Source organism: Tauraco erythrolophus, chromosome 4 (assembly GCF_009769465.1).
Source record: "Tauraco erythrolophus isolate bTauEry1 chromosome 4, bTauEry1.pri, whole genome shotgun sequence".
NCBI classification, from domain to species: Eukaryota; Metazoa; Chordata; class Aves; order Musophagiformes; family Musophagidae; genus Tauraco; species Tauraco erythrolophus.
In genome coordinates, this window is record NC_141468.1 from 53,281,856 (window position 1) to 53,304,486 (window position 22,631).

Here is a 22,631-nt window from a genome sequence, read left to right on the forward strand (position 1 = left end):
GTTTACAATGAGCATGGAGAAGACAAAATAAAAATCAATTTGTAACTAATCTACAACGCCATCCACTTTTTCTGCCCACATCCCAGATCATCAAGTTACCTGAACAAACACAGGGACATGCAGTTAGCAATCAAGTACACTCACAGTTCAAAGATTTCACGTGCTGCTTTTGCTTTCAGTACAGGAGAATCCTGGCTCTGATGCAACTCAGGTTAGAAACCTCTACTGAAAGGGCAACTCCTCTCTCCTCATTTTGCCTGCCCTGAAAAGTAATAGCCCTTCCAGGGCACGGGATCAACTTAAACATGGAGATCATTTGAGACAATACAAAAAAGCACAAGCAGTTCTGACAGATTGCAAGAAAGGTTATTTTTACTTCTGCTGTACACTGAGAATCAACCTGTGATGCTAGCAATGCCCTAATTATGCCTTGTTAACCACAGGTCAAGCAGAGGCCGCAGACATCGGACACATACAGCTTCTACTACTACTTATCACAGTCTGTCACACGATCCTAACAAGTTGTACTACTCAATACACCATCATTTCAGCTGGAAGAAGAGCAGATAATTCTTACTCTTGAATTCCTATCAAGCTCTCTGGAGAAGAGTTAAGGTTTCATGGACAGTCTGGAAGATACCCAGCCAAAGTTCTGCCCTGAAATATATCACTGATATATGTAATTTCCTCATTTTCAAAGTTCATCTCGTGGTTTCTTGTGACCTTTCCAGAAAAAGTTTTGCTAAATACGACAATATCAAATTGGTGTGAGAAAGCTGCAAATCAACAGATGCTGAGAAATGAGGAAGTATAATGATATGCCTCATTAGTTCTTTCTGATATTAGAAGCAAGATGCATTAATCTGATCATTACTGACACTTCTAAAGGATCTGGGGGAGGGAGGACTGTCCCTGAATTTTAGGGAAGTTACAAAGCTTTGAAACCAACTACTCTGCCATTTTAGCTTTTGATATAACTGGATTGATGCCCAAGAACTTCATAGTTGCAGTGTACAAAGTGTAGTTCAAAGCTACAAAGTGTAACTTTGTACAAAGTAAAACTCAAACAGGAAAAACGTTAAATCTCCACCATCACTGCAATACCTCACCTTCTCTGCCTACACAGTCAAATATACAATGTTTTCTACTCTTCCACTCTTTAAATCTTTCAAGGATCTATCTTAAACACCTACCATTTGATTTTATAAACCCCTGAACACAAGCAAGATAAAAATCTAGCTTTCCTATAGGAAAATAAACTCATGTCAGTGCCCATTCCACTAAAAGACATAGTAATGTCAAGAAAGTCTTACATTTAAGTTTTCTTTCCCATTTTTTCTCCCTCCATCACTAAGATGGGAAAAGGTCAGAGGAAAATCTACCAGAGTTACAACACTAGTATAGGTAAAGTGACAACAGCAACTTTTTATTCTGCTTTACCCAAATGTGCTGAGACAATAAGGGGGAAGAAATCAGAATTAAAAAAATTCTCCTCAGTGACTGTCCTATATGCCCAACCCATTTCAAACATTAACAGCACAAGTTCTAAAGAACCTTCTAATCAATATAGTATCTATTTTTCATTCCTGAATTTTGTTGGTTGTTGAGAAACAAAGGACTACAGCAATAGCCAAACTCAATCTAAAGACATTTTCAATTGTTAAACCAACAGCTGTATGAGGAGAACTGGCCAGTGACCCTAAGGACAATAAATGATGTTAGAGGACAGAAAGTTCTGGTACACAGAGAAAACCCAAGGCAGCATATTCATAAGAATTTCTAACATAACAACAGAGTTATCATGCACTGTAAAAAAAAAAAAAATAAAATAAAACACCATGAACAAATAAACAAAACCTCAACCACAAGCCAATAGCACTTTGCTCTGTCTCAGGTCTTTGCTTTCATAAGCTACAGATAACAAATGTAACTATCAAACTGTAAGCCAAAGCTCAGAATTAGGAACACAGGATTTAAAATCAGGTCTGAATCCTGCAGCTTACTTGAGTAAGAAGTATTTGTGAAGTGACACAACAGAAATAAAGCCAAAGACATCAAAAAACGCACAGCCTTTTCTGAGAGCATATCAACCAAAATAAAAAGATAAATGGAAACTCAGTCTCTTGTACTCTCATTTCCAAGCAGCTGCAGGTGGGAAGTGTATTCTCACAGCTTTTGTTACTATCGAAAAGTGCACAAATTATAAAGCAAGACACACAACTGGTCATGTATTCATCTGCATGAAGATTTCATGAAAAAGAAAAAAGGAAAGATCAGAGAGAAAAATTGTAGCTTACAAACCAATTGTTTCAGACTGCACAAACCTAAGGAGTATGTATTTAAGGAAACACAACTACTCTGGCTTGCAGGGACATCTAGTGGCAAATTTCATGATTTGCATTCCTGATGACAACTGAAACAAACGACAATAACATAGAGATTTCATTACTTCACGAGAGCTCTTTCCTTGAAATCATTAATAGCAACTTGTAATATTTAACCTACTCACATTCTTACAAATAAAAAACTTTTCCTTTTTTTTGGCAGTGAGCTGTCAATAGTCAACATCATTAAGGGCTACAAATATTGTAAGTGTATTACTAACAAGAATTTCTTCTGTGCTAATGGCTTGCAGTACTCGTTCATAGTGAATGAACAGACCTTAAATAATCTTCAAAATTACTCAAGACTACACCCATAATTTTTGAGAAATACTTTAAAAGAACACTAGCTAAAATTTCTTCTTTAGAGATCTGTTCAAGTAGAGAACCATAAAACATACTTTAAAGAAACTAAAACCACATCATATCTAAAATTCATTTCCCGCCTATATATTTGCCAAATTTTATCAAGTTACAGAACTGCAAACTTGTACCAGTTGCCCCAAATTCATACTATGAAATCTTAACATCATTTTGTGCAGGTATACATATATAGGTATTGGTGCAGAGTCCTGAAACCTAAGAAATGTACATTCAGCAGCTAAACCAGCAATATTTATTGTAGAATATCTAGTTAAGCGAAGTAACTCAATCACATTTCCAAGAATCCCCTTTGTTTTACCTTTCTTCTCCAATTGTTTATTTACTTCAGAGAGAAACATTGCCTAAAGACCTACTTCACATCTCTCTTCTTTATATCTACGCATCACAAAATAGCTTTTCTTCTTTTACAAGATTTTACAGCTGTATCATTTTAACTTTTTGTCTGCTACAAGCACTTAAAATGGTGAGAATCTCTACTTGCATTTAGAGAAAAATATGAAGATATCAATATGATTTTATTTATTTATATTACAATTTTTATTTTTATTGTAGGTTGTTTACAACAACAAGGCTTCCTTCCAGCTTACTTGGCATAAGCAAATTACACGAATTCAGCATGTATTGCTAATTCACCCAGGTGATATACGTAACTCACTCATGGTTCTGCTTTCCATACCACAGCCACACTTAAAACACATAAATTTACCACATTTGAGCACTATTTAAAACAGTTAGATGATACAATTAATGTAATTTTGCAACTATTGATGAAAAAATTAACAGTATTTAGCTTTATGCCGTGTTTTGTTCAAGCAGTAATTTTTTCAGTAAAATCTGCTGAAAGCCCAACAGCTGTTGCACACCATATATGGTTTAATCTATTTGCCTGCTTCTGCCAGAACTCTAGACCTCTTTATATGTTCTGTTTGGTTTTTTTTTTTCCTAATGGAATCGGCCAAGGTATTGTGAAACAATAATCTATTTGCCTGAAAGAATAAGTGACACACTCAAAGGAAGCACAGCCTCATGCAAGTGACTATTTAAACACTACCCCTTCTCATTGCTGCTTAAGAGTCTACAGTAAGACTACATAATGAACTAATGAAAAGTAGTAATCCAATACAATCGCTCAATGTTACCAGGAATGGGAGGTTCCACTCCTCCTTTCTTCATCCACATTGCTAGATTTGTCATTCATCAAACCCTTCCATGAACTGATTTAACTCAAGAAGCCAACCAACTCACTTAAACAAGCAGAAAACAATAGTTTTTCTGTGAGGTCAGTGAGTCATGCTAGCTCTTGGAAATATCCAACAAGCTACATCATCAGTGAAAGTAGGCAGCTGGTACTAGCTAGGAGAAAGGAACAAAGAGCCAAGCAAACAGGCAGAAGGAGAAGCAAGGCTTTCTCCTTTCAGAAGCAGAGAGTTGTCACATCATGAGCTCAGATGTTCACAAAATGGACTAGCCTTGGACTAGATATCTAGCTTTTAGACAGTCAAAGTCAAGTGAAATAAATCCTACCCTAAATGACTATGTAACACATGAGAGATCAGACTTCCTATGAACATTGAATGAATAAAGAACAAAACAAAATTATATATAATGAGAAATATGATAGCATACCTCTCATTAATTTAATAGTCCATATTCTACTAATCAACCATCAGCAACCTGCAACAAAGTAATCACCTTAAAGAAAAATTAAAAAAAAATAGAGAGGGAAAAAATATCAAAGAGAAACATGAAAACCTTTATTACAGCAAGTTCCATAATTTGGATACTGCTCAGACATCACTGTAGAGAATTCAGTGGAAATAAACACTTAATACCTTTGTGTGCTGAAGTGTAGAAACTTTGGAGAACCTCTGTATGACTTCTACACTACAGAAGACATCAGTTTCATTCAAACTACTATCACTTCCTCCACAACACAGTTGTACAATAACCAACAGCAATTAAGCATTGATTATTTCAGTGTCCATCCCTACACATGGCACAGAGTTATCACCCCTCCAATTTGTGTCTTACACTGGAGATACAGTTAATGATTATGATAGGGGGATAGGCATAGGTATAAAACTATATTAGCTACTATTTCTATAGATAGTTAATATAGTTTTATACCTATACCTATTATTTCTATAGATACATATAAGAGTAGACACAAAACTGCATAAAACTCTGGAATACATAGCTCTGTGAAGTAGCTCTGTGAAATGTTAGAAGTTATCAAATACTAATCCCTGCTGTGGAATGCTATCCAGAAAGAAGGTCGGTAAGAGAGACAAAATAAATGATGGCAAGGTTGTAACTCGTGACCCATAGGGAGAAAAACAGACAAAGAGGAGAGATAAGGACTAACAAGAACTAACATTTGTCTTCAAGCAATAACAAGTAGGAGACAGCCAGGTGTCCACTCAAGGCCAGGGAAATGGTTTGGCTCTACGGGCCCAGCCAAAACAAGAATTTTAGAGATTTAGGGAAGAAGTGAAAAACACACAGCGAGGAAGACCTGCGGCCTTCATCCCAAAGACCCCTGCCCACGACCACCAGGAGGCGTGTCAAGGAGGAGCCTGAGGCGGATCCTGAGGCGAGGACTATGGAAATGATCTCCCGAGAGAGAGACTGCCCTTTTGGGGAGGGGGTTATGAGTGTGTCTGTATAAATACAAGAAAACTGCTACGGCAGGTGTGCACGCTAGGAGGAGAAATCCCCCGTGCACCCAGCACTGCAATAAAGAATACCTGCTTTCTAAAACTTTAAAACGAGTCTTGGAAAGTCCAATTTCCTTTTCAGGTATCCATTAGGTGGAAAGCAACAAACAAGGTCATATCTTAACTCAGGATTAGAATTTTTGCTTTAGCCACATACACTACTAAGTCAAACTGACAACAGTTACTGATCAAAATGAAATTCTGTACAGGAGCTACAGTTGGTAAATCTAGCTGTACTCACGAACAGTTAGTCTACATATGCCACATGTTTTCCACACGTTTTCATGACAAGAGACCTTCAAACACACATGAGAAACTTTTGCTCATTAGAATCTCATTCAAAGTTTTACTTGGGCATATAGTTGGCTGCCTGTCGCAAATAGTCCTATAGCCCACAATCAAAATTCTTCTGAAAAATCTCTTCTCTTTCATGTTGACTTAAAAATAGGGATGTTCAGGCAGGGCATAGGTTTCACATTAGATTATGCATCCTACACCTCCTGTAGGCAGAAATATCATTATATGCACCTTATAGTACGTAGACAAAGAGCATGTGAGAGGCCAGGTGAACCACGTAAGTTACCATGACATTTTTAGTTAATTTTCCTATGATTTATGGACATAGGAGCTTGATCAGAGGAACAACACTAATACAGGTGTCACACATCCAAAAGTGAAGAAAAATAATCATTATCCTCAAACTGCGCACGGCAGAAGTTCACTAGTGGAAAAGAAAGGATGCAAAGGTAAACATATGAAAGCCTGGCAGGAGCAGGTTCTTCCTACCCCTGAACTCTGCTGCCCCGGGCTCGTACTGGGTAACTCCCAAACCCACCAGCCCACGGAGGCCGCAGCAGGGTGTTACCACCAGAGTGGTCACTCAGTAATAGGCTGCCGACCCCTTCCGGCTTCACGGCCCCCTGCTCGGTAACTAACAGCCCAGAGGAGGAGCGAGCAGGACCGGAACAAAGGCCGCAGGGCCTCCCACCTCGTACAGCGCGAGGTGAAGACCCAGGCAGGAAGGCCCCAGTTCACTCGGCCGGCTGCTCTCTCCTTAGCGGCACCCTGCCCCTCACGCCCCGACTCGCCCAGCCCAGCCGACAGTGACGGCCACCGGTTCGAGGAATTTAAAAATGGCGCCTCACCTCCCACCGGCGCCTCCGCCCGCCGCAGCCCCGCAGGGCGCAGAGCACCCTGGGAGCGCACGAGCGCCGCGCCGGGGAAGGCCAATGGGAGCAGGCGGGTTGGGGGGGAGGCGGGGCAGTGTTGCCGGGGGAAACGGGCTCGCGCGACCTCATAGCCCCGCGTGCGCATGCGCTGGCTGATGCCCGCGCGCTTGCCCCGCCCGCGAGCCCGCTGCCGCTGCCCCGTGCGCTCGCGAGGGCCGGTGCCTGGCGCCGGCGGCGGCTCGGCCGCCGGAGCTAGGGGAGGGGAGAGGTGCCGAAATAACACCCATCTGGTGAACGCAGCGTGTTTAAAGTGATGTTTTTTCGTGCCGCTGTGTAGGAAATTTAAGTCTCCGTACCACATTCACGAAGCCCTGCGCCAGACGTGGCGGTTTCGCTCCTGCGGGACGGGGGAAGGCGGCACCGCACGGCGCTGATGGAAACGGCAGCTCGCGCTCGTTTCCCGTAGCAGCCACCCGAGCCTGACGCTCTCCAGCCGAGGGGAAAAGCGCGCGCCATAGCTCGCGTCCGGCGGCGCGAAGCAGCGGTGGTCCGGTGGCTGGTACCGAGCTGAGCGCTCAGCCGTGTACGGAGAAAAATCATTCCAGGCGTTCCTGGCGGTGGTCGCCGCTTTCTGACATCAGCTTGTAAGAGCGGTTGGAATACTGCAAACACCATCTTCCTGTAAACTTCCTCGGTTTCTCTCTAAAATCTCTTTGACTAAAGCAGGACATTGATCATCCAGACCGGCGTCGACACTTCCATAATAAGATTGACAGTCCTTTAACAAGGACGAAAATTGGCTTCATTAGTGTGCTAGAAGGTGGCTATTACTGATGACACACGCATATCCCCAAGAAAAAAAAAAAAAAAAGAAAAAAAAAAGAGAAAAAAACCCCAAACGTTAAATTTGCCAGCAGTATTATCCAGACCTGGAGGCTACAATTACGGTTGGCTCCCCTAGAGGTGGTTGTAAGCTTAGTTAATAAGAAGGTGTCTAAAACATCTTACAGCCACCTCCATAGCCGCAGTGACGGGAGTTTAGTACTTCACTGGAAGACTGACTGTGCAGGCTGACGTCGCGGCACAGTTCTACATGTATGTTGTGCTTGTGGTCAGCAGCTTTGCAATATTAGAAGTGAAATATCAACAACATTCAAGCTGTACCAATGTACACCTACACTGCAGTAAGTAACGTTACAACAATGTAAAACCTCACCTTCCAAAATGAGCTCAAATTTAATGTTGATGCAAAACAGATTTTGTTGAAGTGAAAAAAAAAAAAATAGACATAGTTCTATACAGTTTTCTAATGCAAATTTTTTTTTTCTGAAAGTATTACGAAGTTGCATGCCTGTCTCTTTGGTTTCCTGTACCAAATTTGCTCATTTTAATTTTTTTTTTTAACTATCAGCTCTACAAATGTTAATGCTAACTAAGGTCGAACAGAAGTCTTCCTCCCTTGTGCAGCTTCATTAACAGGAATGGTAGCATGGTCCAGACTCTTTCTTTGGTTCTATTGGTGTCTGTTCACATCAGGATTACACAGCTGTAATCTATTGGAAAACAATAATTTACATGAGAAATGTGAAGTCAAGAATGTAGGTCACTCAGTGTGAGCTCTGCAGAGAACACATTAAAAAACTCACAAAATCTAAAATTATTTAGGTAACTAAAATCAACAGACAGGGTTGGTGTCTCTTATCAGCTAATTTGTTGAATAATGGTGCTTTTTTTTTTTTTTTGTAATCATTTCCAAGGTGGAATCTTGTTTTAAGAGGATGACTCAAGATGGTGGAAATTGTACTACTTTACTTTTGCCTCCATGTTTTTCACATTGATCAAAAAAGGGTGCTTGTTTCCCTCTGACACCCACTGAGTTGGGTAATTCTAGTTAATCACCTGATAGCCAGCATTTTTGAAGTACGAGTGGTAATGATGCTCCTCTTCGTCACGGTGATGGACTCTCTCCATGTCTCACAGCAATGCGAACAGCAGTGCTGAAAACCTGCTCCTACCTCTGCTAGCTTTCTGTTTTTAGCAGAGAGAGAAGAGGCTCAAACAAGAGATGAGCCCAGAGAGCAAGAGGAAGAAACAGCTAGAAAATGAAGTCTATAAATATTACAAGACAAATGAAAAAAAAATGTGAAAGAAGTAAATATGAAATGAAGCCATCCTGTTGAGGAGAGAGGGGAAACAGATATTGGGGTTTGTTTCTTTGTTTATGTCAGTCTTACTCTTCTAATTAAGTCAGTACCTAAAGGAAGGAGGTATAACACCTTTATAATATGTTGGATTATTCCAATAGTGGCAAATTTCCATTTTTGAAACATCTCCCACTACACAGGTTTTTTTAAGAAATAGAAACGTAAGCAGCTACAGATCTCAGTAGTTTATTTTACAAAGAAGTCAAGTCTCGTTAAGGTAGACTATTCAAATTCACTGTGAGGCTCAAGTAAAAGTAAAGGGATTTCATTCAGAGACCTCAAGGTTTTTGGCTGACAGTATTAGAAATTGTTTATGTCTCTTTCAATGTCATTTTATATTAGTTCTGGGTAAGTCAGCATTTCACAGAGCAGCAAGGTTCATCCTCGCACAAAGAAAAGCAACATACAAAGAACCGTAAAAGACATAAAGAAGCTCAGGAAAATATTTCAACACATTTTGCAGATACACTACACTTTTTGGAGGAAGATACTGTGTAAGAATGGTCAGAAAATGCCTTGATGAGTTTGAAAGCTTGTTTAGACTTACTTGCTGCCTCAGTTGAGCAAGCTGAAAATAGTTGCTAAATTAGGTAAATCCTCAAGCTCCTGTAGCCCAGTGGCACATCTTTAGAGAAGGGTTTTGCTGTTATACACACATGCTGCTGGTCATACCTATAGTTTAATCCATGCTTAGTTTATGTCTCCTTGACCCGAATCCAACCTAGCAGGATAGAGGCCAGGTGGGAATTAGTGTTGGGAGCACAAGCTCTGTTTGGCCTCTGAGTCAGCAGAGCCTGAAAGCGTCCAAATAGTTTCATCATCTCATACAATTGCAGCAGAGATGTCTGTGACCAAGTAGCTTGTTATTTGTGGCGGAGAGTTACAACCATACATCGTTGTGTGTAGATTGCCTGAGAAAAACAGTAATTTTGGCATTGCAAAATCAGAAGATGCTTTTAAGTGCCATAGTGCTCTGGTAGGAGTCTTTCCCAGTTAAACTCAGAGGAGTTTTTACTGTTGAGCTCAGCGGGGCCAGAATGTAACTTTTAGCACATAGGACATCAGTAGATTGCAGCATCAGGCAGCTTATGAAGCCAGTACTCAGGCAAATGTGTTGCGTGAGACTGCTGATCACACAGGCCTGTGCTCTCTGCTTTTCTGTTCAGCAAATACATAGGGCATCTTGTGCTTATAAACACTCATCTTCTGCATCCTTCCCCTTTAACCATGTGTCTGTGGTGATGGGGATAAAAGATGTTCCCCATACCAGTACCAACTTATTTAAATGGTATTCTCTTCTCCTATGAAGACAGGCTGAGAGAGTTGGGGCTGTTCAGCCTGCAGAAGAGAAGGTTCTGGGGTGATCTTATTGCAGCTTTCCAGTACTTAAAGGGGGCCTACAGGAAAGCTGGAGAGGGACTTTTTACAAGGGCATGTAGTGATAGGACAAGGGGCAACGGATTTAAACTGAAAGAGGGCAGATTTAGATTAGATATAAGGAAGAAATTTTTCACTCAGAGGGTGGTGAGGCACTGGAACAGGTTGCCCAGAGAAGTTGTAGATGCCCCATCCCTGGAAGTGTTCAAGGCCAGGTTGGATGAGGCTTTGGTCAGCCTGGTGTAGTGGAAGGTGTCCCTGCCCATGGCAGGAAGATTGGAACTAGATGATCTTTGAGGTCCCTTCCAAGCCTACCCATTCTATGATTCTATTCAACAGAAAGATACACAGGGAATTTATTTGGCTGCAGGGATATTTCACATTTATTTATATTGTTCTCATATATTACAGGCCTCAGTCCTGATTGTGCTTTCATTTCCGTTAGATTGACTCCATTCTAGCTCCACTAACTGAAGAGAGTTTTTCTGGATTTACACACACAGATGGGTAGAACCACACGCCCGCCCACTGAAGGGATCACAGCTACATCAAATGCAAGCTCGGTTCCTAAAGTTTCTGTCAAAAGCGCATCCATGCTTCTTTCAGCAGCGTAGCACAGGCCAGCTTCCAGCGTGCCCTGAGGCAGGGGAGTGCAGCCTCTCTGTTTTACTTCTGTCAGAATCTGGTAGGCTGCACATAAAAGGTAACATAGCATCGATCCACTAGGCAACTTCACAAAACTAATGAGTTGCCACCCAAGTTCACAGTCCAAACTTGAACTGAGGAGGACACAGTGTGGAAATTTCTCCTTTCAATTACCACAGCTCTGTGCTAGCTGTTGTGGGAGGCAGAACCTGCCGTTTGACTGCTGCGCTCTTCCACAGTAGCACAAGGAGCAATGGCACACCAGGCATTCAGGAAGCATTTATCCCTAGGTTTAAGCTGCATGGCTAGTAGTGTCTGGACTAGCTAGTTCAAAGCAGTTTTTGGCACGTCTAAATGAGTTGCAGTGTAGTAGCAAATGAAGTCTTGGGTGCCTTCAGGCAGCTTCTGGTGCATTCGTACAACCCTGGTTCTCAGAGATACTGAGGGCACCAACACGAAGCATTTCCAGTGTACGCTGCTGGTAGGAGTTACTTGTCAGACGTCTCGCCCAGGGATTGCTAACACTGTACAGTGGCCGCTGCTTGGCCATGAGAGACACTTCTCTTTCTGTGCCAAGCTAAACAGCACTGTTGTGTTTTCCCCTCCACCTTTCTATTTCTGGGTGCTAAAACAGTTACCAGGGTGTGTTACGCACTCTCCGAAGCCAGAGTTAGGAACAACTAAGAGAAGTGATGATGAGTGAGATCTCTTTTTTTTACATCTGGTTTTCCAGCGCGTTAGCAGGGGTTGTTCAGCCGATGCCAGAGGTGGGCAAAAATTATCGGCGGCTGGGGGGGAACCTGCTGTTTGTGGCTGGAGTAAGCCTGAATACAGACTGAGTTCCAGGCACCCACGTGAAACTCAGCACGACAAGACCTTGGAAAGCCTGCAGATGACGTGGGAGCTGCTGTATGCCATTTCCTCCAATAGGAGGAAATAGGAAGTACGGCACAATTGCAAAGCAATACACTGTTACCACGATGTTTCTACTCTTTTCTTGGTATAAAAATAGTATCGTTCCCAATGGCTGCTGGTGCCAGCTGACAAGGCCTCTGCTTTGTGAAAAATAAATGCAAATATTTCACTTGTCAGCTATGTTAACCATTGGGCATGTCAGTATTACATTTTTGGCACATGTGACCAAGATAAATTTTACCAATGTAAAAATTCAGCTTAGGTTTCTAATTCTGACAAAAATAATCCAAAGCGAGTCCAGCTGCTGGCACAATAGCATCACGTAGCATGTTCACACAAGCTCTGGAGAAGAGCACTGATGATACCTCAATGTGATGTTTGCAGTTTTGCCATATCATAGCTGTAAGTAAAATTCAAATTACCAGTTTTGGTCAAAACCACAGCAGAGTAGAATGCTCAGTTTCATCAGTATTTTAAAGCTTGGGCTTCTGCTCAACTGAGTAACTTTGATCACTCAAACCCCTATCAGTTTTTCTTTGTCAGTAACAGCAAGTTTAAGAAACAATGTTCATCATCAAATAAATGTAAATATTTTTATTTAAAAAAATGTTAATGGCACCTTAGAGGCAGTCATGACTACACAACAAAATATACAAAATTACGTTCCTGTAGTTGCATCTTTCCACATCGCTGCACAAAATGAAAATGGTATGAGAAACATTGTAGATTACACACTGAGACAATTAACTTGAGTCAATAAAAACAGGTAACTTTTGCTACAAATCCGTACTACCAGACCCAGGTTCCCTGGGTGAAAAGGAAAGGTGGCTCTGTGCAAAACCTTCTGACAACGGTACACCTTAATACGCTAAACACACAGCAAACCAACCGTACAAGATAGTTTGACTACCCCTCATGCAATCTTTATACACAGCATCAGCCCAGTTTGCTTTTTCAGGGAAAATAAGCAATTCTATTAACTCAAATTGAAATTTTCTTAGTCTTTCACTGCTGTAATGTAAAATTGTCTGATTCTTTATGCTGGATTCTACTCGGCATCAGAGAGACCATTCCAACCTTGTCTGAAAAGAAGCCTTTTATAATCTCTTGCGTTTTAAAGGGGAGCAATATAATTAATTGAAGGCCACATTCTGACATGATGGTTAATGAAAAAAGCAGATAAATATTTGCTTGATTAAAAAGGAAGAGAATAAACTTGCCTGATTGCTATTCCTAGATGGACTTTGAGAAGTGATTAATTTCTGTTATCCAAATTAAAGTGTTTAATTACATTAATCTGTGTTTCCCTTCTGTTGTACCTTTGAATACAGAAGTAAAATGTCTATATCATAGTGGAAAGGGGCTTGGTTTCCAAAACTGATTTCCATACTACCTAAATGAACCACAAGCTTCTGTGGGTGGGTTGGGTTTTTTTCCAAATTATTTCTTGTTCATTGATTTTAACTCCAGAAAGTACTGCCTGTGCTTATGCAGCTGATTTTGTATCAAACATAAGCCTGAACTGATTCCTCTTTGAACAGCAGCATTCAACTTCAAATACTGGAGTCCTTGTTTATGTTATTCAGTAGCTACTAATTAGTCTGTAACTCTTATGATTATGAAACCGAAGCTTATGCTTACACTGGATTTATCTAGCTTCAAAGTCTAGCCAGTGGATCATGTATCTTCCCTCCAGCAAATTGCCTCCACCTATTGAATTTCTACTTCCCAGTCAGATTTGATAGTGCTTCTCCAAGAATTCAGAACAAGTAGATATAGCAGAGCGCAGTAAAATAAGAAGTTGCTCAAACACATATAACAGAAAGCAGAAAGGAGAAGAAATTTAAACTGGGTCTCATTCAGCCTTGTCAATGACTAATTGGATGTTCAACAATAATGGAGTTACAGCTGAAGCTAGTGAAGGAATCCATCACACAAGTTTCAGAGGAAACCTAATTTAGACCCAAATGCTGAAATGGGAGAGATGGAGAAAATTGTGCTAACCTTCCTGAGAAACTAAATCTCCAGAAAACTCTGACCAAAAAAGCTGCCTAAAGCCGTACAGAACAGGTACTAACAACTAACTGAAGGGCTTTTCAGTTGGAGAACTACTGTCAAAGTGAAGTGAAAAAATTGACTACCAGGCAGCACCAAGCAGAACAGAGACTGTCTGGCAACTTCTGTTGAGTGGGAGTGTTTTAGAAGCTCATGATGAGTAAGCGTAAGGAGAACACTAAGAATGTCTCATGTGCTGTATGAGAACATAAATGCAAACAGTATCCCAACACAACATGGTTAATTGATTGAGAAGCTGAACAAAGTTCTCATTAAGAGAGGTCTTGCAACTGTTTGGGATGGCCTAGGAATACTTCCACAGGAGCAGAGCTCTGACGGCATCCCAGACACGTACGCTCCTATAATCCCAGCCTAAGCAGCAGCAGCGATGCCAATACCGAAGTCTGGCACAGGCGTCAGCCCTGGCTAGCCCAGCCACCAGCCTGCTCTTGATCTCAGGTAGGGACACAGCTGGTGAGCCTGTACTACCACATCCTGGTGCTGTTTGTATCAGTTCCCTCCAGGCAAAAGCTAGGAAGAACCTTCTTATGCTGAAGCTGCCCTATCATTCTGCAGGGAGTCTGCCTAGAACATGGTTTTAGGGGCAGCTAACCATTCACTGCAGCAAGAAAGAAAAAGGTTCGTCTCCCTTCTTGTACCCGCTTTGCACTCGTGAGACCTTTCCATCAGCCCCTTGCGTCTCTAGATGTGAAGAATTATTCACCTCTTCCTCTAGGTTTTTCTTCCAGCCTAGGGAGCTAACACAGCTCTTTGGTGTGCTCTGCAATGCACACCAGTGCCAGCACAAGGTAAGAAAGTGGTGGGTAAAGGCAGGAGGGGAGGCCCCCCTCCCCTTTGGGTGGCCTTCCATGTGGCAGAGCTCCTGGCACTGCAGCCTTACTCTGCGAAACTACAGCAGTTTCACCCAAAAGCACGTTTTTGCCCTTCGCATCCTTTTTAAATGTCTTTATGCATGTCACATCCTCCGGTGATTTAAATCCAGCAGTGAAAATAACCTAGAGAAGAGCTGTGCCCATTTACCAATTAGGGTTGCTTTAATTTGCATGAGCAACGTTATGCAGCCTTTATAGCTTTTTCTGCGTCCTCTGCCAGATATAAAGACAATATGGAAATGCAAGACCCTTCTGTTTCCAATTTGGACCTAGTCAGATTTTATCAAGACAGTGAGCAATCTTTCATAGGCCCATTGATTTTATGTTCTACCCTCATTTTGCACGGAGGCCATCTTCTAGGCTTGTAATAGGATGATGTCCTTGGAGCAGAAGCCTTCACGTCCCCAGGTTGTACCACACCAACGTCCTTTGTTATAAGAAAAATGACCAACCTTTTTTCCTGCCAGACCTTGAGACTACTTGACATTCCATTTTTAACTACATACACTAGAACTGGGAGGATTATCTCTTTAAACATATAACCATGCAACAGGCAAGGGTGTTTTTCTTACCTAAAAATTATTAACACGTGGTATTTCTTCCTTGCACATACACCCTTCCGAACCCATTTAACAAAATGCTAGACAAACTGTTTTCTCAAGTGGCCAAACCAGAAGGTGGCTGTGCAAACTGAATAGAATAATAGAGATTATAATAAAGATGGCAAGAAAACACCAGGAAGAGCCACAACTTTCTGAGGATCAGTACCAGGACTCATTTGTTTTGGCTTTTTTTGTAATGGATGTATAATGTTGTGGCCTACAGAAATGAGGAGAATAGAAAAGTCATAGAGCTGATTAGTAAAATGGGCGGTGGAGTTTAGGAAAAGACTTCAGAAAGGAAGGGACTGTTAACAGAAGCACACTCATTGGCTAAATAAACAGAAAGCACAGACTATAAAAAGACACCTTTTCAAAAATGAAGATAGGGACAAATTATATTAAAACAGTGGAAAAGACCAAGGAGATCTCAGGACACATCAGAAGGGCACAAAAATGAACCAAGGGAAACCTTTCCTTGTGATGTAAAGGCCAGGAAAAAGCTACTTCTTTATTCCTTTTAATGTTGTGGAAGGGACTTCCCTGTGAAGATAAGTTTATGATCTGCATTGGTGGAAGCAATCTCCTCACTGGCTGTAAAAGGAGGCTAAGCACAGGTACTTGGAAGGCAGGGGTGAAGGCCTGTTGCAATGCACGCGTACAGTGCCGAAACGGGTCAAGAGACGAGAAGAAAGGTCTCCCTGAACTGAACAGCAGCAGGAGCACATGAAACAATTGAGACAGAGAAGTTCTATACATAACACAATCCCTCTTTCCTTCTTCAGGGGATGCCAGGAATACAGGGGTAAAGGCAAAGAGAAAAAAAGAAAAAAACATGAAGGAAAAGATGACTGTATCTATATGATAGTTGTTCTTGACCAATTGGGCTTTATAAAGGCATATTCCTCTCAGGAGGACTTTTGCTTTCCACTCCACCTTCCTCTGAAGATTAGGCAGGGCTGGGTTGGAATAACATGGGTGTGCCTGATCTGGTCCATTTCTGGTGCCTGTGAGCCAGCACAACCCTTCCTGATTCCTCTGTACAAAGACGTAGCACATATAAATAATTCTTTTATGATTTTTAAAGTGTTTTAATTGAATTTTCTAAATGCTGAGTCATACTGTTATTTATGCAGTTAATTCTGTCGTTCCTTCAGTCCCTGAAGCCACAAAAAGTAACCGTATTCACTGTTAATTCAACCACAGTAAAATGTCAAAGTTCTTCCCCTGCCTCCCCACCCCAACTCCCTGTCCTCAGAATAAGGTTTTCTCAATTTCTACACCAACTATTGCACTTGATTGAAAATAAATACAAACATCAAGTAATCCCCTTCCCTTACCCACCCCGTAAAACCAGCATAATAAATACTGCAACTGAAAAGAAAATCTGTCATGATAATTATTTTCTAAGTAAGCAACACTGAATATCAAATAACTGGAGACACTGTCTTTTTTTTACTTTAATGGAGAGTGGAGAAGAATTCTGGTTGTGGTGGTTTGTTTTGTTTCTTTTTTTATTGAAGATCTTTTTTACATCATGGCTGAAAGCCAAGCAGATTTCAGGGAAGTTTTTTTTGCAGTTCTTAAATCAAGGAAAATAAATTCCAGTAAGAAAACAAAACCAACCCTGTCTCCTAGTAGTGGTACTGTATGCTAATACATTATCTCCAGGAATGTTTGTCAAGAGAGCCTGCACAGTGTGTGTGTATTTACAGAAGTTTAACTTCCTGCTCCCCGCTAAGGACCTGTTCCCTCATGCTTCTTTCACATTCCTTAATCTGACACAAGAAAGAGAAATCCACTGTACCCTGAGTGCCACCACCTACCTGCCTTGCATTCAGTTGGAGCACTCCAACAATTCAGTGCTAACAAAGGCTAACCTAATGTTGCCCTTCTGTGTACTCCTTTCCCCTTGCAGACTGCAGGGCCCGAAGCAAGTGAGTGCTTTGGTCTGTGTGTCAACATACCCACCAGTTACCTGCTGCTTTGTGCCTTTAGGAAGTGGCCTGGAGATCTTGTCGTTCAGTTCAGCTCATCTTTGGAAGCCCTATGCCACATTTATGATTTATGTGTTTCCTGAGTGTGACGATGAACAGTGCCAGGACAGAACAACTGTGGGCTGTGGTCAAAAGTCATCACTGGTATAATTTATAAACAATAAACTCTCTGTGCAAAAGGTTACTAGCAGAAGCATCGAGTTTTGCTGGTCCCAAATAACCCCATAATACAAACACATGTTAATTTGGAATCAAGAACTATTAATACATATGATTGTATAATTCAGCTTATCATTCTAATTGGATTCAGAGAGATAATTAACTTATTTGTCTAACAGGGCTGATACACTCCTGATCACAATCTTTGTACTCCAGTCTAGTAAAAAGCACACCTGACATTTGCAGTTGCCTGGATCCCTCCCAGAGCATCATATCGTCTTTTGTAGGTGTGGGTTTGTAAAGTGGAAAACCCATTGGATTAAGGCAGAAGACTAACATAAGCGAGCAGTTCATCAAAGACATAGCCAGTTAGACACCATCTGACTGAACAGGCAAGTGACTGCCAACAAGTATGCATCTATGTATTTACACCTCAAAGTCCAAGAGTCACTGTAGCCTTCTCCATCCAGTTTGCACATTTAAACTAACCAAAAATAATTTGTATACGTACAGCACTTAAACTGGCAGGGGAAGGAGAACAAAAAAAAAAAAAGAAAAAGAAAAAGAAAGCAGCCAGATCAGCAGCTTCATCTTGGTATAATCATCCTTTCTATGGCACAAATGATATGATCCCAGTTTTTACAAAATATTGCCAGCAGTGTCACTGCAAAAAATGTGCAAATGATATGAAAACGGCTCTTCATCATAGGAGCAATGAACTTTGCAATAGTAGAAACGCACACTAAGATGACAGTCATGAAGGCCAGGATAACATTTATACATTTCCCCAGGAGCACTTTGGCATTAACCGTTTCGGACTGCTGTGCTTGCTGCTCCTGCTGATGAAGTTCCAGCTTCGAAACCCGGGTCTGGCATGATTCCAAGGCTTCCTGGAGACAGAAAACAAGAATAAGAACAGCTGTATTTCTATACACGACTTTTCCTGTTTTAGCTGCGCAGCCATCCATCAGCTAGATTAGAAAAGTAATTTATTATAGACTTCTAAAACTTAAATGAACCAACTCTTTTAAAAATAAACGTACATATATATCTGCACTTGTGCATCAGTGCCTGCTCAGGCACAATCAAGTCTGACAACACTGTCCAAAATGTTGTTTTTACGTTTTTCATGTTTGAGAAAAAGTATCATAAACTCTAATGTTCACAACAGACAATGTTTCCTGCATATACTGATGAGATAAAGTACTGGGAAAGCTGTTGCCATAGCAGCTTTCACTGCATTAAAACAGCATCATTCTTTGTATACGCTACAGAAAACATTAGGGCAGCACAGGCTTGCTGTGATACCAATTAAATCTACTTTGCAACGTGTACCATTTAGTTTACACCACCTCTCTGGTCTGCATCACTTTTTCTCTCAAAGCCACCCATCATACAGGACTGGAATTGAGTCCTCAGTAAGAGATTGCCTTCTCCTTCTGTTAGGGTAAAGGCTCAGTAATCCATACCCCAAGCAGGCAGTGCACAGCAGAGACAGCAGAGAAATCTGTGGCGATGCTTTTATGGGATTCTTTCTCTCACATGATATATTCCGCTTCACTTTTTGTTCTAAAGAAAGCCGATGTTGCTCTTCTTGAGGGTGCACTAAAAATGATCTTTGAGTAAAACAGTTCCTAAGTCACTAACCCCACACTTAAGCCCTCTCAAAGTGAAACATGGAAAAATTTCTTACTGCTTCACTTACTTGCCAAAATGCCACTTTTTGCTGGAGTTGGGACTTGGGCACCACTATGTAACATGGTGTGAGGCTATCATTTAATGAGATTGATCAACTTGACATAGCATTTTACCACTGTGTGAAAGGGAAAAATCATGCTCCAGCATCCCTACTTCCTTCCCCACTCTGAAACGTCAAACATCTTCCTTGCACTGGGAGGGGCATTTACCTAATGACACAGTACGCTGATTCGACCCAATCCTCCTGTAAAAAGAAACAAAACCACTGCACACCGAGTTATTAGCTTCCTTTGGCTGGGCCAGTTCTCTGTTGTTTTGGCAAGTTTAACTGGCTTACCACGTCATCAACCAGGCACCGAAGTCAGCACAAAGCGCATGGCACGGGACCTTGCAAAAGGCTGCTTCCTTTCCCCTGTTCTAGGAATTAATAATAACATAGAAGATAGCTCCTAATGGGTGGCATAAAGTCCCTTGGGGCTCACACATGCTCTCCACTACACACTAAAGAACTTTCCTGGTTCTTCTTCCACTCTAAGTTATTCTCAAATCATCTCGTGCTGCTTTAGAGAAAGTCCAGTTGTAAAAGTCTGATTTGCATTGAGAGGCTGAACAAGTGTTTTAAAAACTATCTGCCCATTCCTTAGGGACAGAACGTCCCTAAGTTAGGTTGTTACTTAAAATATCCACAACTTAAATGCTTTTACTCTTTTTTAGCTTTATTTGCCAAACCCCCAAAGAGATAGGTTTAGATAGGACCAACCGTACAGAGAGAAAACAAACAAGGTTGTAACAACATGGCACTTCAATTAATTTTAAAAGTTTGACACTTCTCCAGGGTTCTGCTAATGAGTTAGTGAACATTTCACAGTCCTTCTGCTGGAGAACTTGGGTCTCATTCAGTTTTTACATCCTCAAGATGCCTTCACAGAAAGGCGTCCTGCATGAGAGACCTCTCTTTAAACCTACAAAGGAACCTATGACATGCTTAGATTCAGTACCATCTCTTTCCCATTCTGTTCCCAGGGGTTCCTGACTCTTATGACAATCAGGAAACAGGATGATCGTCCTGCTGCCTGACCTCTCTACACTTAGAAACATGAGCACAGGTGTGTACAGGACAGGGTTGGGGTTTTTTTTTCACCATCTGAGCCAATATGAAGACAGTCTGAGCATTCCTCAGTTGTCAGTGAATTTAAATCCACGGTAAGGCAAAACCAATGTTTTCACCATTTTCCAACACTTGCTCAGACTACAGGTAGAAGTATTATGCATTTTATAAATGCTTATATTGTATATAAATATTCAAGTATGTAACTACATGCTGTCAGGACAAACTTGTAGAAATTATTACTGACTTTTGATCGAAGCCAGACATGACCAACTGATCACTGAGGTGAACACACCCTACAGCTTTGAGTATAAGGGCCGTTCTGACCATGGATTAAAACTCTTAAATTATAATTGGCAAATCTACAAATATATTTAATTGGCTCTCTTACTTTTCACCTTAAACTCAATTTATAATAAACCTTGCCAGTGATTTCGACTACTATGTTGTCAAAAGTCTGAGCGAGAGGTTTGTGTTAGGACATTGTCAAAAGTGGCATTTTACACAATACAAGGAGACTCAATTCCTTTCTCCTCTGGTGAATGAAATTAAAACAGGCTATTCTTCATCCACAAGTCTGTCCACGCTGTATCATCAATTCTGGCAGATAAAATTCCGAACCCATTGAAACAAACAGAGTTTGTCATCTATTTAAATGTGCTGGGTTTTCATCTTAAAACAGACAAAACATGGGCTTAAATCTTTCCCCAGATCCCTTAGATACCGAGATGTAGAAAGATGCAAGTGTTTTACAGTACCAGATTTCTACAAAATGTTAGAAGGTTATGATTAGGAAAGAAAGAAAGAAACAAAAAGTACCTGAACATCTCGTGATCGCTCATATGCCTGATACGCCACTTTCTCCTCTATGCTGGCTAACTCTTGTTTCAAGTTTGCTGTCTCATGTTGATGAAGATCAGTGAGGTCATTTAACTGGTCTTCCAATCTTTCGTATCTTATCAGGAAAAAAGGTCTAAATTTAGTGCGTTCTATTCAAGTAATGCTAAATCATGAAAATAATTACGCATTTTAAAAGGCAACTTCTCAGTGTGCTACGGATTCATCTGACTGGCATTACAGAGCACAGAGAAATCAGTAAAAACTTTGGAAACTCTCCACAAGCATTTATTCAGCAAACTGAAAGCCTTTTTTTTTGCTGGAAGTGGGTGTTAAAAAGCAAATATTTGTACATCATTGGCAAATTATTTGAACTATAAACAGTGGCTAAGGGTATCCAACTCACATTTTTCCATTTCTCACTTTTCATTTAGACAAGAAGATATAGTTTCATAAGTAAGCTTGAGCCACTTAACAGCTCGCCAGTAGCGAAAGGAAAAATATGTTCCCTGGATCCCCTCTCAAACACAACTGCAAGGTCCTGCCATTCATGTACAGCCTGTTCTGGCATGTCTCTGCACGGTAAACCATTTCAACTGAACCATCAGAAAATGAAATTTTTTTTTGGCGCATTTATAACTTAGTTTAACACACAAACAGGCAAACACTGCAGTCAGCACAAAAATGATGGAGGTAGAATTGTCTAGCTGTGGAAATGGTGGCAGGAGGCTTGAGATCTTAATGGCAGTGAGCTGTCAGAAAAGGCCGCTCAGCCTTCTCCTGAAACCCAAGTCCTGAATGCAGTAGGTCATTTTCTCTGTTCTTTCCTCCCCCATGTTACCACCTTCCCTTGTATTTCAAGAAGGGTAAACAAGAGAAACATTAAATATTGCAAGTCATACGGAGTTTTTGCCCATTAGTGTAGTAAAGACTTCAAGAATTAACACTTACTTTAACAAGCGATATGACAAATGGGATAAAGGTACAGCAGGTGCAAGCCCTCTGTAGAGCATACCTCACTTCCCACAGTTGATGATAAAGGAATTAATTGCCAAGTAACAAATGCAAGAGGAAGTTGTGCTACAGCACTTAATATGACATTTCACAGCCATGTGCTACACCAGGGTACTAAGTGACATTGCATCCACACGACAGCAATGTGTCTGAAGAGCATTTGGAGAAGGTACACAGAACTAAAGGGTATATTTGTCAGCTGTAAGTCAGCTCTGCTACACTGTAGACTGATGAGCGTTTCCAAGTTGCAATAGATCATCATTCTTCTACCAGTTACAAAACAATTGGCATCTCCTATATGCAGTAGTCACATAATACAATATGCCAGTAAGATGTCAGATGAGGGAATTTTCTGACAAGCCTTCTACAAAAGGCAAAGAAGTACCACATCATTTGATAGGAAATATTAATGTTCTACAGGTATTTTCAGTTATTGGAAGGAGTGGAACATTTTGGTACCAGATACTGATTTGAATTAT

The 22,631-nt window shown here is 41.0% G+C and overlaps 1 protein-coding gene across 1 annotated transcript in view; it reads right to left on the bottom strand.

Moving 5' to 3' along the window:
• Positions 1-18,057: 18,057 nt before the first annotated feature.
• Positions 18,058-22,631, bottom strand: part of TMCC3 (transmembrane and coiled-coil domain family 3) — a 44,634-nt gene continuing 40,060 nt past the window's right edge. The window contains exons 3-4 of the mRNA XM_009977669.2: positions 21,121-21,256; positions 18,058-18,385 (exon numbers count right to left, since the gene is read on the bottom strand). Of these exons, the coding sequence (XP_009975971.1) occupies positions 18,083-18,385; positions 21,121-21,256 (439 nt within the window). The 3' untranslated portion in view covers positions 18,058-18,082. The remainder of the gene's footprint in view (positions 18,386-21,120; positions 21,257-22,631) is intronic.